A 19,051-nucleotide genomic window follows, 5' to 3' on the forward strand; every position below is an offset into this window, starting at 1 on the left:
TGAGGGTGTCTTTCAGTGTTCCATTATCTCCTTTGCCATTATCTTGTCAAGGTACCTTAAATATGATCCTTCTGCTGACCTCTAATCACTAATTTGAAAAACCATAGTCAATGAAGTCTGCAGGAACATGCGTAGATCTGGAAAATACATCAAGGGAAGTAAAGCAGGTACAGAGAGACAAAGACTGCATGTTCTTTCTCATATGCGGACCCTAGCGTGTAATGTAAGTGTGCATATAAGCTTTGAGCTAGAATGGGAAGGCCACCAGAGGGTGGCACCACCGTGGTGATGGCAATGGGGGGGCTCTGGGAGGGCAGAAGGTGTATGGGAGGACTAGGGACACTGGGAGAAGGGATGAGAAGAACTAACAAACACCAATCTTGTTTGGAAACTTCAGAGTGAACCGATATTGTGTATATATAAACATATATACATACACACGTGTATACACAGGCACATACACAAGCACGCACGCGCGCACACACGGACCTGCTGCTGTGTGTGCTGATATATATATATATATATATATATATATTTGAAATATATATATATTTGAAAAGCATGACCATGAGTAATTTTAAATGTCAGCAGTAGTAGCCAGATGGTGTGCATAACTCCTGCATTCGGGAGGAGGCAGAGGCAGGCAGATCTTTGGGAGTTCGAGGCCAGTCTGGTCTTCAGAGTAGGTTCCAGGACAGACAGGGCTGCACAGAGAAACCCTGTTCCAAAAAAAAAAAAAAAAAAAAAAAAAACAAAATAAAATAAAGTAAAATAAAATAATAAAATAAAAGGAGTAAAAGTAAGACACTCTTCATATAATGGCAATATCACTTTTGTGGCTAACTATTTAAATTAAATACATTTGATTTCTGTTAGTTCTGGAGGGAAATTACAAAACAAAAATGGGGGAGACGAGAGACAGACACAGAGAGAGGAAAAAATAGATTAGAGTGTCTAGAAACAATAGGACGACACTGTAAGGAAAGCCTCGCTCAGAGTCAGTAGGCGCCCGCCCTCCCGCATTTTCCCCAGCCGCGGTTTCCGCTCCCTTTCGCGCTCTGGGCTCCCAGGCAGCCCCGCCCCAGCGAATCTCGGCTCTGATTGGCTCCTTTGAACGTCTACGCGTGACCTGATTGGTGGGTCCCGGGCGCTTTACCGCGGTGAGTTTGAAACTGCTGGCACTCGGCCTCTGAGCTCCGGGAGTCGCTGCGTCCGCGCAGTCCGGAACTGCGGTGTGGCCGCCGCGGGAACAGAGAGGTATGGCGTGAGGCGGGCCGGGTGCGGGCAGGGCCTGCGGCGTCTCCACGTGAGCCCGGGGCTCCCGGTGGACGGGCAGGGTCCCCACGGGAGCCCGGGGTGCCCCTGTGGACGGGTGGGCCTCCACGTGAGACCGTGGTCTTCCGTGGGCGGGTTGGGCCTCCCCTGAGCCCGCGATCCCCGTACGGACGGGCATCGGCTCCCTGAGCCCGGTGTCCCCTACGGAGGGGGCAGCGCCGTAGAGACCCCTGCGGACGTGCAGGGCCCCACGCGAGCCCCAGGTTCCTGCAGACCCGCAGGGCCTCCCTGGAGCCCCCGGGCGTGGGCGGGTTGCCAAGCTGCGTCCTGTCGCTGCACCGCGCCGGCGGCCTTCGGAGGACCCCAGTTTCTGCTGCGGGAGAAACTGACCCGAGGTCGTTTAAAAGCATTACTGCCAAAGGTGCCGAGCCAAGAAACGATGTAGGATCGCTATCTTTTTTCTTCTTCTTTCAGTGGTCCGTCGTTGTAGACGGCCGCAGGCTAAGAGATGCCGAGAGGGAGAGATGCTTTAACATTCTTGATCGTCTTAAAACATACCTGGGGCTGAAGGTTCTGGCGTGCACATCACCATCCCCCCCCTCCCCGCCCCCAAGCTTGGATGTCTGGGTTGGAGAGATGCGCTGGGCAGCTTGTAAGAGGCGCCCCAGGAGACTGGGAAATGTTGGAGGGAAATGAGCCCAGCTTTAACTCTTCGCTGCCTGTGCAGACGCGGGGTGGGGAGTTTAATGTACTAATAGTTCTGGTACGTCTCTGTGTTGACGGAAAAAGGATTTTTTTTTCTAAATGGGCGTTGTAATTTCATAAACAAATATACATAGCCGAGCGTCAAACTTAGGAGCAGTCCCTGAGGCGGAATCTCTAAGGGTCTAGGCGGGATGCCTGGCAGGACTCGTTTGGAAAGGTTTATTTATTTATTCATTTTTTTTGTCTGTTAATTTTATTTGTTGAGCCACTGTCTCCTTGTGTAGGCCTGAGATCTGGGATTCCAGGCTGTGCTACTACACCCTCCAGAGTTGATTTTACTTTGGAAAGGAATCCGAGGAACAGCTCAGGAACAGTCTGCTATTCAGGGACCTTCATAAGGATCCTCTCCGTGGCAGGCAGAGGGCTTTCAAGGAAAAGATGCTTAGCTTTCTCCACCATGCTTTGTTGAGCCAAGGAATTTCTTTTTTTCCTTCGTTGTTCCATGACACGCTTTGCAAGTGTGATTAGAATTTCTGTACAAATGCACTGTCTTAGGGTTATCATTATTATTACTGTAGTGAAACACCGTGACCAAAGCAACTTGGGGAGGAAAGGGTTTATTTGGCCCATGCTTCCACAACACTGTTGAACAAAAGAAGTCAGGACAGGAGCTCAAGCAGAGCTGGAACCTGAAGGCAGGAGCTCTGCTTACTGGTTTTCTTCTGGCTCGCTCAGCCTGTTTTCTTACAGAACCCAGGACCACCTAGCCAGGGATGGCGCCACCCACCATGGGCTGGGCCCTCCCCCATCAACCACTAATTAAGAAAATGCCCTACAGACTTGCCTACAGTCCCATCATATGGAGGCGTTTTCTTAATTGAGGTTCCTGCTTCAGATGAATTTAGCTTGTGACAATGTGGCGTAAAGCTAGGCAGCACAGCACCTTAGACTCTTCTAACGTGCTTATTGACATTTCCCTTCGGGTGTGTCCGGTGGGATGCAGCTGGCTGCTTTACAAGCGCTCTGCCAAATGCTCCTGCTTGCTGTTGAAGTGAATTGAATACTTTAAAAACAAACAAATGCTTTTATGACAAACAAATGTTATTTCTGGTGGTTGGGCTTTCAGGTTCCACTTAGTTTCCTTTTGAGACAGTGTTGCAGCAAACTAGGCTACAGGTTGGCCGTGAACTTACTCTTCTCCCTCAGCTTTCCTTGTGCTAGGATTACATCATGCTGGACTTCCTTCTCAGATTCGTATTATTTTCAGAAGAAATAAAATGCTACAGCTTTAGTACAGTAGCAGTCTGTGTTGAAATAGTTCGGTAGACTTAGCATGTGCTGGCATTAAAATCATTATACTTTTTGTTTTTGAAACTTTCAGTTCTGGGATTCAAACCCAGGGCCTTTTGCCTTTTTTATTTTGAGACATAGTGTCACTAAGTTGCTTTAGCTAGCTGTGTATCAGCCTCCTAGTGGCTGGGATGACAGGCTTTCCTCAGTAGGGTGCTAGATTTGTGAATGTGAAGAGGCCAAGTATGATACTGTATATTACATGCAAATGCATGTCTTAGGAGCTGAGAAGGCTCATTGTAAGAGCAGCGCAACCCTGGTAATACCGTCTTGATGTAATCACTGCTATTTATGGTCTGCACAGGGGGGTATGAAAAATGCTTCATATGTGATGTCTTGTGGAAGCTTAGAACTGCTTTGAATTAGTAGCACATAATCACACCAATGTTTCCCCTCATTTTAGGGTCTGTCATAACCTGTTGAGTAACTATGGAAGACTATATCAAAATAGAGAAAATTGGAGAAGGTGAGTTGATTTTAGTATGAAGTTTTTGAAAAGAATTTAACTGTGCTACGGGGTGCTACGGTGGAGCACGGGGACATTTCTTAATAAGTGCAGTCATTGATGCCTTTGCACTGGTGAGCAGGAGTATACCGTTACAGTTGGTGTTGGTGGTCACCTTGACAGAATCTGGGATTCCTCTGAACGCTCCTGCAGGGGATGATTTTCATCATGTTAATTGAAATGGGCAGGACCCTCCCCTAGGTGAGCATCATTCCCTGCCAGAGATCCTGGACTGGACCGGGTAAATGGAAAGAGAGAGCCAAGCCACAGTAAACCTCCCTCAGCTGCCTTACCCTCCTGCTGCTGATGGACTGTATTCCAGATTCTGAGTCCAAATAAACCCTTCTTTCTTTCTTTCTTAATTTCTCTTTCTTTCTTTCTTTCTTTCTTTCTTTCTTTCTTTCTTTCTTTCTTTCTTTCTTTCTTTCTTTCTTTCTTTCTTTCGGTTCAGGTGTTAATCACAGCAACAGCAAAAGTAAGGCACGTTTTATTTATAACCTAAACATTCAAGAGAATTTAACTTCTTCTGGTTCTTTGCTAATGACCCTAGAGCCTCATGGACTGTACCACCGACCTGTACCCCCACGCTGATCTCACTTCTGGTACTGAGCACCCCAGATTCTTCTGTTTCAGAAGCACTGCTGATAGCTCATACATGTGTTGGGGTAGTAGATTATGGAGGTAGAATTACACTAATTTCATAGTACATTTTTACTCTTTCAATTAATTCTAAATGCTAGATTCTAAATTTTAATGTAAACTGGGTGTAGTAATTGGCAATCTAAGCTGGGTGATTTTTCTATGTAGTCACCACTGGCAAGAATGACTTAAACCTAGTTGCTGTGCTCTATTCCTTTCTGTAGTATTTTGAACAATGCTTAGGCCCATGTGCCATAAATGGGGAATGAAGATAACCCTTTCCTGTTTCTGTCTTTTCGCTCACTGCGACAGAATTTCCATATTTCTACCTAATAGTCAAGATTTTATTCTTAGCTCTTGAGCAAACAGTGGAACTTGTTTCTGTGAGGGTTCTGCTGAGAACCATTTTCATTTTCCTCACTGTTCAGAGGCCCCACCTGCCCATTAAAGCCAAGGCAACGAGTTTTGTAAGCCAGGAATGGCCCAGGTAGTGTCCAGTTGGGGTCTGGGGTTTTCTTTGTTGTTTTTATTTTTTTATTTTTTTCCAAGGCAGGGTTTCTCTGTATTGCCCTGAAACTGATCTGTGAACCAGGCTGTCCTTGAACTCAGGTCTTCCTGCACCTGCTTCTCAAGTGCTGGAATTAAAGGCTTGGACCACCACTGCCCCACCACCTGTTTTTTTGTTTTTTGGTTGATTTTTTGTTTTTTGTTTTTTTTTATGTGACCATCATCTCCACAACTGTCTCCTTAATGCTGTGACCTTTAATGCAGTTCTTCCTGTTGTGGTGACAACCCCTCATAAAATTATTTTCATTGGTACTCGTAACTGTAATTTTGCCACTGTTATGAACCATGATATACATATCTGATATGCAGAATATGTGCATCCCTCCATCCCCAGAAGAGGTTTCGACCTGCAGGCTGAGAGCTGCTGTTCTAGTTTAAAGAACTGTTCATTGCCTTCAAATCCGCCTCAGTAGTGCCTTTAGTTGCTCCCAGTTTAAGCTCTCTGAAGGCTGGGCCCCAGCGTCTCAGGAGCTGCTCAGGTCCCTCAGCACCCTGACCTGCTTTTCTGGACTCTTCTTCTCTGGCTTACAGTCTTGTCTTTTGTCACATTGTGCCTGGCTGTTTGGGATTCTGTGTGGATGGTATCCTGAAAAATTGACTTGTTGAAATAATTTGAAAACTAGGTGATGTTGCTCACATTTTCTTGTGCCAATCAATACCAAGCACCTGGTCAAGCCTGTGGATAAGTTGTGAGAAAACCTCACCATAGGTTTTCCTCCTTAGTCACCTGTGTATTGTCGGTCACCGTGCCAGCAAGGCAGTCTTCAGATCACATAACTGTCTACACGTGGTTGGAGAGCCTTCTTTGGCATTGTAAGTAAGCACTCCAGAAACATTTGTTTTGACGAGGTTTTATGGCTGTCACCACACAGTGCTGTCAAGCCTGTACCCCTGGGATAACTGGGATCTTCTGCTGGCTTTAATTTGTATGACACTTTTCAAAATTAAGAGTGTTTGTATGTGCGTGCGTGTTTGTACAGTTGTGCTGAGCTGGAGGAGGCCAGAGGTGTCATCTCCTCTAGAACTGGAGTTAAGGGTGGTTGTGAGCCTGGAGTGGGTCCTGGTCCTTGCAAGGGCAGTGTGAATTCTAAACCCTGAGCCATCTCTCCAGCCTTGTTTGAGACTTCCCCTCATTTATTTAATGAGTAAAATAGCTCTGAATCTAAAACATTATTTAATTTCAAAGCCATGAATTCTGCTTTATTCAGGAAATGTGGTAGTATACTGGGAGGAAACAAAATGCTAGTAGGAATTCTAAATTAATCATTTTTTATTTGATTGTGTTATACAACTTAATGATTTGACTGCTGGGACAGACATCTTGCTAATGGCTTAGCTAAGTTGTGTGCTTCATACAAGCATGATATCCGCCATTAAGGAACGTGAGCATATAGAATTCCTATGACTTTACAGACAGAATGTAGTCAGTCTGGTTTTTTTTTTTTTAATATGGAATAACTTGGTTATTCAAGCATTTGGTCATAATATTGAGGATTTTATTTTGAAATAGTGTTATTAAAATGTTTAGAAAAACAAACAGTCCTGGAATGTAAACAATGCTGGAAGAAAGCTTATGCGGACAATAGAGTGCTTACTATTTTATTCTAAGCAGTTGACCATTGGGATGGAGTCTTAGAGCCAGTGTCTTTTGAGACAGGGTCTCACTAAGTTGCCCAGGTTTGCCTCCAACTTGGAATTTTCCTATCTTAGTCTTACCAGTAGCTGTGATTATAGCTGTGTGTCACCAGGCCTGGTGTTTCTAGTCTTTACTGAAGTCACACTGATGCCGTGGAAAGCTGTTGAACACAGCTTATATATAGCTTGGGAGTTTGGTACCTCTTTAAACTGGAGCCAATTCAAAAGACACCTGTAGTATCTGGAGAAGTGCATGCATCACAGGTGTGAGCTAGGAATTAGCTCACTTGCTGTGTCTGCCACGATCCACTGTGTCTTTTCTTACTGCCGATGCTGTTCATGTGACACTCATGTTTGGGGTTTCTGTCTCTACTGGATGAGGACGGTTGACTGCATTTTACGTGTGAAAGAATTAAGGAAAGACCAAGTCAATACAGTTTTCTGAAAGTTTCACAGTGCCTCCTCTTGGTACTATTTTCTGAGCTTAAGTTTATGTAGTGCTTTATGTGTCTTAAGTGCGTGCAGGATGTCTGACAGGTGAGTGCCAGCTTGGAGGAGACCTATGCCCAATGTTCACATGCTGGGGCGCGAAGGAAAACACAACTGTGGGAGACTCAGGGTGATCCAGTGAATTTTATTTCTAAACCATCTGTATGTCAGATTGTAGTAACTTCAATATCTTTTTGGAAGTATGTGTGAGATGACCTACCCGACCACAGCAGGCATATCTTACCATGTGACATGTTAAGAGTTCCATTAAAAAAAATCTTTTGCTTCATTTCAGGTACTTATGGTGTGGTGTATAAAGGCAGACACAGAACGACTGGCCAGATAGTGGCCATGAAGAAAATCAGACTAGAGAGTGAGGAAGAAGGGGTGCCCAGTACTGCAATCCGGGAGATCTCTCTATTAAAAGAACTTCGCCATCCAAATATAGTCAGGTGTGCTACGTCTGAATGGAAACAATTCTTCCCATGCTGCCTCAAATCAATTTTAATGTGGAAATTTTTACGTAGTGTCTTGTTCAAGTGGGATAAAGTTCTGTTTACTTTGTTGATTGTGATGCTAGGAGGAGATAAGGAGAATAGCTTTTTAGAAGAATTTGAGACCTGGTGCTGAGAATTAGCGTTGGCTGGAGGAGCAGGCCAGGCGTGCCCATGGAAGCCCCTCATGGGGAGCTTTGTCAGCTCTTACATTCAGAGCCCTGGTCCCCAAAGGACTTTGGTCTTGAGACAAGTAGCTATGTTGGGGGCTGAGATATTTTATGTTTATTGGCTCATTTGGGCTGGGTCTTTGAGGATTTGTTTACTGGTTCAATATAATTGCTTTTGGTATGAGGGACTCACCCAGGGCTTTTGGGCATGCTAAGGAAGTGCTCCACCACTGAGCTGTGTCCCCTGGCCTTTTAATATGGGGGTCTTGAATTTTTGAGACAAGGTTTTACTCTAGCTCACCCAGGCTGGCCTGGAATTTACTTCTGCCCTCTAATTTAGCCTCCCAAGTGCTGAGATTATGGGCTTAAACCACCACACCCAGCTTCCAACATTCTTATTTAGAGAGGCTTTCTAGCTCAGGCAGCCTTTGAATTCAGAGAACCTCTGCCTTAACCTCCCTCTCTTCTGCCTCTGTGTTAGTTGGGGTGACAGGCCTCAGCCTCTGGCCTGGGCTCTAACTATTATGCTGGGGCTGGGACTTGGCAAGCAATGGTTAAAGTTAGGTTCAACTTTAACGGCCATAATTAATTTACTTCATTGAAAGACAAGCTGAGGGACCAGCAGGCAGCTTTGGGAATACAGTTTGTCTCTGAGTTAGCTCCTTCAGGTTCCACTTGAGAGTGCAGGCAGTTATTGAAAGCTTCTCTGATAACTGTGAAGCCCTCAGAGGTAGTCAGTTGTACCTTGTGAAAGCTGGAGGGCAGAGGCATTTGCTGGACTTATGCACTGTTTCTCTCCTCAGTCTTCAGGATGTGCTCATGCAGGACTCCAGGTTATATCTAATTTTTGAATTCCTGTCTATGGATCTCAAGAAGTACTTGGATTCTATCCCTCCTGGTCAGTTCATGGACTCTTCACTTGTTAAGGTATAGATTTACATACTTTTATTAACACTTATGCCCTCTGAATGTAGACTTTCTTTATCCTTGTGTTTTATGGCTGAATCCTGGGAAACCTGTAAGAAGTAGAAAGAGGGCTTTATTTTTCCTTCCACATAGATGAGGTCATCATTTGTCCGTCTTCTTTCTAGACAATTCTAGGAAGTGAAAAGTCGTGTCTGAGGATGTAGGTGCTGCCCTGTGGACTATGTATTTATTGCTGGAGACAATATGCTATAGCAGTTATGTGCAGATCAGTGACAGAAGCCCGAGCTGATGCTAGGTGGCCTTATTCCATAGAAAATATGTAAACATTGTATTTCAGTTAAATTATAAATGTGCATATTGTTCTTTGTGGTACTGGATATTGAATCTAGGGCATTGTGCCTAATTGTTGGTTTTAAATGTCTAAGGTAAAGGCGTTTTAACCTTAAACCATCTTTCCTGAGCTACCCATGCCTTCTTGTGACACTTTCATGTTGTGTGTATATAAATACAATGGGACATATTTTTATATATGTGTTGCATGCACATTAGTTGGCCTTTTCATGTCTGTTTCATAGGTTTAGTAATTGTCACAAAACTATTTCCATATTTTTCTATTTACACTACTTTCTAATTTAGTGATGGCTGTCATAGACCATGCTGCAGTGCATCCTTCCGTGTGGTGGGGCTCATTCTGTGGCCCAGGCTGCCCTTGGACACCTCATCCTCCAGTCTCTCTCCCCAGATGATAGGCATATGCCAACCTGCCCACGTCTTTACGTGTTTATATTTAAGATCTTGGTAGATAGGGCCGTGTGGTCTCTAAAAATCGTTGTTAAATTATTACATCATTACCAAGACTGTTTATTTTAGTGTCAGTATTTTATGTGAAGGGTCTTAAATATCAACAGTTATTTTAGTTGATGTTTAACATATATATTGTGTTTACTCATTTATGCGTAGCCTGTGCATATTCATTCATCTTTTTATATTAGGGTGTTCAGTGATTCTAAAGGTCGTTTTAGTAACACATGGATGATAATTCTTTTATTGCCTTTTCCCCCACTTGGATTGGTTAGTGTTGCCCACTATAGCCAATGCTTACATTATGTATGCCTTAGTTAGGATTACTGTTGCTGTGATGAAACATGACTAAAGCAATGTGGGAGGAAAGGGTTTGTTTCCCTCACAGTTCCATAGAACCATAGCCCATCATCATCAAAGGAAGTCAGGGCAGGAACTCAAACAGGCCAGGAAACTGGAGGCAGGAGCTGATGCAGAGACCATTGAGGGGTGCTGCTCGTATACTGGCTTGCTCCTCATGGCATGCTCAGCATGCTTTCTTATAGAATGCAGGATTACCAGCCCAGGGGCAGCCCCACCCATGATGAGGTGGGCCCAGTTAAGTCAATCACTAATTAAGAAAATGCCCTTCAGGCTCGCTTACAGTCTGATATTAATGGAGGTATTTTCTCAATTTAAGATTCCTCCTCTCCAAGAACTCCTGTTTGTGTCAAGTTGACATAAGACTATCCAGAACAATGTTTTTAATGATTTTAGTACTTTGACTTATGTCTTGTTGGAGCTATAATATATTAGATTATATGTATTAGAATAATATCAATATTTTTCTGCCCTCTCCTACCTCCTTCCTTCTCTAACTGTTATCTTAAATTCTGGGGAACACAAGAGATTCATTTTGTTTTAAGAACTAGATTGTATGGCTTGGGAGACATATCTAGGGAAAGTGCTTATAGTGTAAGCATGGGGAGCTGAGTTCTGGTTCCCAGCATCCATATGAAAGTCAGGTGTAGTAGTGTGTACATCTGTAATGCAGAGCCTGAAGGGCAGGAGCAGGGGGTGGGCTGTGTGGCTCTTATGTGTCCCTAGGCCTTACTGGCCAGCTAGTTTGGCCAAAATGATGAGCTTCTGGTTTAGTGAGAAATATTTTCGCAAAAACAAAGGTGGAAGCAGTAGAGGAAGACATTGATTTCCACCTCTAGTCCTGATGCCTACAGGCACACACACTAGAGAATTAGGTTATGATTGAACTTTTACAAAACCCCAGTTTAAACTGTTGGACGTATTTTCCAGTTTCAAACTTTTAAGTCTGTCAGATTGATGTCTCCGAAGAGGAAAGTATGTAAAGTGATTTTGAGGAAACTTCTGTGTAGAAAGCTAACTTGTGATTTAAAAATAGGGAACAAAATGTTAAGTGGGTATAGATCCATCCGTCCATATACTATGTGGAAACAAGTTTTCTGCCCACAAGTTGATGTTACTCTAAAGAGGCCTGAAAGGTCTTGTGGTAGCTCAATTATTTCTTTGCATCGTAATTTCTTACTTCAGGAACAGTGATCGTTTAGGAGTCTTGCGAATGATTTAAGTTTCTGACTTACTTGTTTGTTCTAGAGTTACCTGTATCAAATCCTCCAGGGGATTGTGTTTTGTCATTCCCGAAGAGTTCTTCACAGAGACTTGAAACCTCAGAATCTATTGATCGACGACAAAGGAACAATCAAACTGGCTGATTTTGGCCTTGCCAGGGCGTTTGGAATACCAATAAGAGTGTACACACATGAGGTAAGCCGTGTCCTGAGTGTGATTGCTGGATTGCTTCCTGTAGTCTTGAAGCCGTGAAAAAAATACTTGGTTGAAAAAAGTTTCTGCAGCTGCGAAGTGGTTGCTCACACCTTTGATTCCAACATTTGGGAGGCAGAGGCAGGCAGATCTCTTGTTTGAGGCCAGCCGGGTCTACAGAGTGAGTTCCAGAGCAGGCTGGGCTACACAGAGAAGCTCTGTCTCAAAAAAAAAACCACACACAAAATTCTGTTCTGGTAGTGACGGTTATTGAGTCTTACATCTGACTACAGTGAAAATGGAGCTGGAACTTTTGGCATGTTTTGTCAGGGGAGATTACTGGAGCGGCCTTGAAGAAGGAAGGGGTTTACTGCAAGTTTTGGAGTTTTTATTTCTCTATATCAATCTTTCCCACAGCTCTGGTTCCTCCTGATTGGACCCTGCTGTGGTCATTCAGATCAATTAAGAGGCAGGTTTTGCTGTTTGAGATCTATATTACTCTGATAGATTAGGAACCAGTAACTATAGCTGAGGGTGGTTGTGCAAGGGATTGAACCCCAGTTTTTCCCCATGTTAGTCAGGTGATCCATCGTTGACTGAGTTGTACCCTTGGTTCTATCATCAAGCTTTGTCAGTGTTAAGTTGATGCTTGGCATTTCATTTAGTTGCTTGGCATTTATTTTTCTCTGCTGTAGGGCTTGTGCCTAGGGCCTCACACATAATATGCCCCTGAGCTGTGTTCTTAGGTCTTGATTTGAGAAGGTCGCACTGAATTGCCCTGGCTGGCCTTGGTGTCACTGGAGCAGACAGCCTTTGTTTGGGCTTGTGAATCCTACCATCGCCTTCCCAGTATCGGGGATTATAGCTCTACACCAGACTGGGTTCCTCTGGATTTTCTGAAGGGGCATTGACTTGTATATACAGGAACATTGAATGTCTGGGGACTTGTGAGCCTGGAGTCCATAGTGTCAGGTCAATGAACCTTTTTGTCCCTTTCCCTCCTTGCTTCCCATGTTTTTGTGGCAGGGTCTCCTCAGCCCTGGCTGGCCTCATTCTCTGGGGAGCTGTCGATGACTGCCTGTTCCCTTCCCCTGCTGTGCCTGCTGCAGGCAGTGCTGGGCTCTCCTCCCGCACATGCTGCTTGATAAGCAAACTCCACCCCACTGAGCTGCCTTCTCAGCCTTGTTTATTCCTTTTTATTTTTCATAGCTTATGATAAGAATTTTCTTTGGTGGCTGTAACTGCTGTTGACCTTGCTAGCTTTATTTGTAGAAGTCATAGATTCACTACTTTTTTAAAAGATTTATTTATGTATATGAGTGCTCTGACTACATATATACTGTTATGGTAGAAGAGGGCATCAGATCCTAGCCTAGATGGTATTGAGCCACCACGTCTTTGCTGGGAATTGAACTCAGGACCTCTGGAAGAGGGAATAGTGCTCTTAACCGCTGAGCCATCTCTCCAGCTCATAGATTCACTATTTTGATAAATATATTACTATGGTTGATTAGTAATCACTAATCCAATTGGGGTTTAGGGGTCTTTGGTTTCTATTTATGTTAATTTTAGCTACCTTCTTAACATGTAAATAAAACAGGCACTTTGTCCAGTACAGTTCCATTCCTAAACCACCTATTGCTATTTAGTGCTTTTTCTTCTTTATTTTATCTTTTTGAGACAGGGTTTTTCTGTGTAGCTGTCCTGGACTGGCTTTGTAGACCTGGCTAGCTCTACCTTATTGAGTGCTGGGATTACAGGTGTGCTCCACCGCACCCAGCTGCTTTTCCTTTTTTTTTTTTTTTTTTTGAGTTTAAGGAAAAAAAAAAGTTTTTTATTTTGTTTGAATCTAGGTCTCATTGTAGCTCTGGCTGATCTAGAACTCACCTTCTAGACCAGGCTGGGCTTGAACTCAGAGATCCACCTGTGCTGGGATTAAAGATATACATGCCAGGGAACCCAGCCATGCTAAAGCTACTGTGATCCTTCTACTTCAGTGATTTGAAAAGCAAGACTAATCCAAGCCACCTTTAATCCATGTCAGGAGGCAGAAGCTGACTGGATCTCTTTGAGTTCAAGGCCAGCCTGGCTTACAGAGTGAGCTGCAGGACAGCTGGGGTATACATACACAAGAGAAACCCTGTCTTGAAAAGACAAGAAAAAAAAAAAAAAAAAGGAAGGCAAGATTAAAAGACTAATGAGCAGAACTCAGAAGTAAAACAATCAGCTTTGAGTTAGTATTTTGTATATAGTGAACTGACTTAATTCTTGGTGACACCCGCACAGCGTCCTAAAAGACAAGCCAGTGACACAGCTGTGTGCAGCACATTACTCTGTGTGGTCTGTCTTGCACCAGGTAGTGACGCTGTGGTACCGATCTCCAGAAGTGTTGCTGGGCTCAGCTCGTTACTCTACCCCGGTTGACATCTGGAGTATAGGGACCATATTTGCAGAACTGGCAACTAAGAAGCCTCTTTTCCATGGCGATTCAGAGATTGACCAGCTCTTCAGGATTTTCAGGTAATTGTGTTTTATGCCTAAGCTGTTAAAAGCCTGTGAGATTAAATAAAGGCCCATGTATGTGATAGGATTTTTGTTCTCTCTCAGAGCTCTGGGCACTCCTAACAACGAAGTGTGGCCGGAAGTAGAATCCCTGCAGGACTACAAGAACACATTTCCCAAGTGGAAGCCAGGGAGCCTTGCATCCCACGTCAAGAACCTGGATGAAAACGGCTTGGACTTGCTCTCAGTAAGCGAGCTGCGCTTCATGGCTTGAGCGTGGTGCACTTGCAAGTTCGTAGTGACAGACAGGAGTGCCTGAGCACACTCAGCCCTGGACTTGTAGCGGGAAGGGTCAGCCGTTGAGCCAGATGCCTGGTGTGCCTGTTGCGACAGCTGCCTTGAGATATGAAGTGATAGCGGTCTTGAGGAACCTTCCGTGTCTGACTTTCTCATTCACTTCTTGTTCTGGTGGATTGCAGTGGACAGGCAGGAGAGGCCAGGGCTCACAGACCTTTTTCCTTGAGAGTATGCGGCTGAGTTATAATGACTTCTGTTTTGTGTCTTTACTACTGAGCCCCTTTTAGTTTATCAGTCTGTACTTTGTTGACTGCTTGATGATTTGAGTTATTCAGGCTCAGTGTAAACTCCCATTTCTCAGGTCTGGCCTATTCTCTGTTAGAATATTTCTAATTTCTATTTATTTCTCTGTTAGAAAGGCTAGGAAATACTTCGGTTAGACTGATACATCCAATTAGCAATTACTTTCTTAAAAACAAGACAGAGAACAAAATTACTGTTAAGGAATAATAAATAAAGGCCTACTTTAGGAAATTTGTTGTAGGTAGATAGAGCAGTGTTTAAAATTTGAATTTGTAGAAGGAATCAATTACATTTATATGTTCCTGTTGCTCTTTCAGCTTCCTTACAATCTACAAGCGGCGCCAGCAAATAGAGCTTAGATTTGTCTAGACTCCAATAGTCTTCAATATTTTGCGTTTTGATATTGTTGGTTATCCTTTCCCTATCCTGGGCTCAGTCTGCTGGTAGTGTCTAAAGTTATTAGCTGTGTGTGTGTGTGTGTGTGTGTTGCTGGGGTCTATGGATGAGAGGTAGGGCTTTCAGGGTGGCAGTTGGCCATGGACTACTGAAGTGTATCCTCAGCTCTCAAGTCTTTGAACAGAAAGAATTTCACCTCACTTAAAAAATCAATTTGGTACACAAACTGACAGTTTAAAGTGGCCAATCTTGTATCCCTGTCCCCTGCTGAAAACTGGCAGTGTCACTGCCCTCTGCACTCGAGCACTGTGCTACAGTTAGCAATGTCTGTATCCTTCACAGCCCCGGCAGAAGCCAATTTTCCCACAGGTGGAGACCACTGTGGGTTATTGATTAGACTTGGCTTCAGGTTTCAGTTTGTTCCCGAGTTAGGGATTTGGGTTTGAGTCTCAATGTCCATGAGACAGTTGGTGTCTTACTTTGAACAGTGCAGCACATCCTTCCTTTTGTGTGAGGAATGTGAGTCAGTGGCAGCTAGTCAGCAGAACCTCCGCAGAGTGTAGGGTGTAGCTTTGCCATCTGTGCAGCATGCATGAAGCCTTGGCTTTGATCTCTAGCACCACAAATCTAGTGTGGTGGCCCCTGCCTGTCAGTCCAGCATTTTGGAGCCATTGTCACTCAAGGCCCTGATCGTCAGGGTGGGCTTTTAGTTTGTTGATTGATTCAGTTTTCTCTGAAGGTATTGTGTGTGATCAGATTTTATGTTGGAGTGCTCTGTCTGCATATACCCCTGCATACTAGAAGAGGGCAACAGATACCAGTATAGATGATAGTGAGTCACCATGTGGTTGCTGGGAATTCAACTCAGGACCTCTAGAAGGACAGTGCTCTTATCCATTGAGCCATCTCTTGAGCTGTGTGATCAGATTTAAAATCAAATACTTCACTTTATCTGGAGTATATAAATTAGTTTATAGCAATTAATTCATCCATTGTAGCTATGCTTTTTTTTGTTGTTGGTTTTTTTTGTTGTTGGTTTGTTTGTTTGTTTTTTCTTAGCTTGGGGAAGGGGTTGTCTGAACACTGTATCATGAAACTCTAGTTATGTTACCTTTCCAGGAGTGTTGTGAATAAAAAAATAGACATTTAATTTTCAAGGTGAATATAATTAGCTAGATAATCTGTAAGTTTATGTTTTGGTTTTAAAACTGCCTGCGTGCTTATCTTATAATTTATAGGAGGTTTTCAAGAAGTCTGGGATTTAAGTGTCTTGGAGTGGTAAATAGAGGGCGGACTTTGTAGGGGCTGGTTAAGTTCCCTTCAGATATTCACTGAAGTTAATAAAAGGCTCACTGTTAGAAAGCTAGGGCTTTGGGGATTTTAAAATAACTCGTTTATTTCTTCTCTTTCTCTCTAGAAAATGCTAGTCTATGATCCTGCCAAACGAATTTCTGGTAAAATGGCCCTGAAGCACCCATACTTTGATGACTTGGACAATCAGATTAAGAAGATGTAGCTCTCTGTGGAAGTCCCTGCCTGCTGTGGCAGGGCAAGATAGTGGCATTTATTGTTGGCTCTCTTCCTGTCTTGTATATTTTTCTTCTCTTCGTTTGTAAACCATCACCTGGACTTTTCCTAATTTCATACATATAACTTAATTAACATGTAAATATTATTCCATATGAATTTAAATATAATTCTGTATATGTGTAGATGTCACTGTGGTGGCCGTTTGTTACTGTAATGCAAGTGGAAGTGGTAAGGAAGTGGGGAGATTTGAATCACCCCAGGGTTCACAGCAGCTATTCCTGCAGCTGGGACCATGCAGTCTCAGAGGAGCGGAGTTCAGCCTTCATGATGCTTTGGAGTACCTGCTTCTTGCTATGCGGAGATTACAGTCTGCTTACAGGAGTGTTTCTCTACTGGTGGTTAAGCATTTGGGATGAGAAGGCTGAAGACCTGCGAGATCTCTAGGGGTTTTAGTAACTTCTAAACCCAACATTTAAGTGCACCAAAGTTGGCCATGTTTTATAGCTAGAGATCAAGGGCTGTCCTAAGCGGAAGGGCAGTTTTTGAAAATTAATGAAGACTCCCTATTTTTAGGTTTGTTGTGAAAGCTCTTTGTCCAGTTGGATTCATGTGCCTTGAGTGGTCAGAGGTAGGTTAGAGGATTTGCCTTGGCTTCCAAGCCTTTCATTTGAAAACTGCTTAAAAATCTCTTGACAGTGTCATCTATTAGGAGTGTCTAAAAATGTCCTTGTCCAAATATTTAGCTGAAATTACTTTGGGAATTCAATTGTGTAGCCGTGCTGCTTAGTGTAATTGTTAGAAGCAGCCTGATTTATCTCCTAGTAGTCAAAAGATTGTCTGAAACGACTGCTCTTTTTAGAGGAAAAGGCTGAAATGTTTTAGTTTAATATTTGGAGGATCTTGAAAAGACTGAGCTCCGATAGATGGAATAAACTTGTTTGGCTCCTTTATCCGGCCTACTCTAACAATAGCTCAGCCTCAGCCTGCTGTGCTTGACCGGAGCCCGGGAAGTCCCTCCAGCATTCACGTCCTGATGCTCCGGTTGTAGGGACTGCTGTCTCAGTTGGAGGGGACAAGTTCACAGTTGGAAGTCTTTTCTGTTTCCAGCAACGTCCTTGCGAGTTTAGGGAACTCCAGTACTGGAGACCCTCCATCCTGGAGGTTTGTAACTCTGCTGCCCACGCTCTTGACTCACAGGACTAGCCTACGCAGATCAGCAGAGTGGCCAGCGAATGCTGATTGCTGGAGAAGCCTGTGATGATGCAAACTGAGCCAATGGCTAGAAATGGGTTTGGTCATATGCCCTGGTTCCAGTAGGAATCTTAAACCTTAAAACTTGAGCCTCCTAATATCTTCTTGGGGCATGAGTTGGAAATTTGGTCCCTCTCCCCAATGGGTTTTTTAATACGTAAGTGAGGTTGCTGACATTTAATTTCAAGAGTCCCAACTAATACAGTGATCAGTACAACATGACTTAAACTCCCAATTTGAAGCACACTTGAAGTTATAAATTCTCTCATGATTATACTTTAATTTCTTTAAAGATTGCTTATAGAGCATTGCTTCTATAGTAGCTTTAAGTGTTGTCCTTAATTTACGTTTCAGAGGATCTATAGACTTTGAAGTGTTTGTATGTAGCACTGACTGATTAATGTAGAGACGTAAGTGAAGTACAGTCTTCTGGAGGCCGATCTTTTGAAATGATCTCAGCTGTGTCCTCTGTTAGGACATAACCTGGGTAACAAAAGCAGTTCTACACGATTGTTAATAACTCTCACAACTTTGTATTTGGAAGCAATGTAGTGATGGGGCGGTGTTCAATTTTTACAGTTTATACACTATAAAAATGCTGTAGGTGGCTGGGTGGTGGTGGTGCATGCCTTTAATCTCAGCACTTGGCAGGCAGAGGCAGATGGATCTGAGTGTAAGGCCAGCCTGGTCTACAGAGATAGTCCAGGACAGCCAGGGCTACACGAAGAAACCCTGTCTCAAAAAATTGAAAAACAGACAAAAAAAAAAATGCTGTGGATGTAAAACCATGAGAATGACTATGTATCTTGAACTGTATAATAGGTTTCATGCCCAGTAGCATAGCATGCTCCATGAGGTTGGCAAATGTTTCCATGATCAAGAAGGACACTTTTTCTGCCTAAAGAGATAGCTGTTTCAAGGATTCAAATTTTGCTGAGTCTGAGTAGTTTGAGATGTATTTTGGACAAACTTCTCAAGAGCAAGCACAGATATATAGTTTATAGCATGTGGGTTACGACCCCTTGGAGATGTTGAATGACTCACGTTGGTCATAGATCAGATATCCTGCATATCAGATATTTATACTATGATTCATAACAGCAAAATTAGTTACGAAGTAGCAATGAAAATAGTTTTCGCTTATTACACAAAATAACACAACATGAACTGTATTAAAGGGTCCCAGCATTAGGAAGGTTCGAGAACCACTAATGGAAAATGACTCAACATAAAAAAAAAAAATCAAAATTTCACAGAACACAGAATGATACATTCTTAGCCAACATCAGTCTACAACCCTGTGGACTGAGACAAACACACTGTTTAGAGCTCTTACCCATGCTGGCAGGCACACACCCTCTACTCCATCTTTGGTGTACCTTTCCTACTTTGAGCAGTACGTCTCCTTTGTTACTGAAGTCATAACATCTTAGGATTGA

The 19,051-nt window shown here is 43.4% G+C and overlaps 1 protein-coding gene across 1 annotated transcript; it reads left to right on the plus strand.

Moving 5' to 3' along the window:
- Nucleotides 1-1,145: 1,145 nt before the first annotated feature.
- Cdk1 (cyclin dependent kinase 1) lies at nt 1,146-16,543 on the plus strand. Its single transcript, XM_021648542.2, has 8 exons — nt 1,146-1,257; nt 3,734-3,796; nt 7,461-7,617; nt 8,633-8,756; nt 11,166-11,336; nt 13,690-13,853; nt 13,941-14,082; nt 16,249-16,543. Exons 2-8 carry the CDS (start codon nt 3,760-3,762, stop codon nt 16,345-16,347), a joined length of 894 nt encoding a protein of 297 aa, XP_021504217.1. The 5' UTR covers nt 1,146-1,257; nt 3,734-3,759; the 3' UTR covers nt 16,348-16,543.
- Nucleotides 16,544-19,051: the final 2,508 nt, after the last annotated feature.

This window comes from Meriones unguiculatus, chromosome 16 (genome assembly GCF_030254825.1).
Source record: "Meriones unguiculatus strain TT.TT164.6M chromosome 16, Bangor_MerUng_6.1, whole genome shotgun sequence".
Classification (NCBI taxonomy): Eukaryota; Metazoa; Chordata; class Mammalia; order Rodentia; family Muridae; genus Meriones; species Meriones unguiculatus.

Bases quoted from the DNA above. Each gene is read 5' to 3' on its own strand.
- Cdk1 (XM_021648542.2), top strand. From the start codon at position 3,760: ATGGAAGACTATATCAAAATAGAGAAAATTGGAGAAG. The intron at 8,757-11,165 runs GTATAGATTTAC...TGTTTGTTCTAG, and splicing joins TGGACTCTTCACTTGTTAAG to AGTTACCTGTATCAAATCCT. The intron at 11,337-13,689 runs GTAAGCCGTGTC...GTCTTGCACCAG, and splicing joins TAAGAGTGTACACACATGAG to GTAGTGACGCTGTGGTACCG.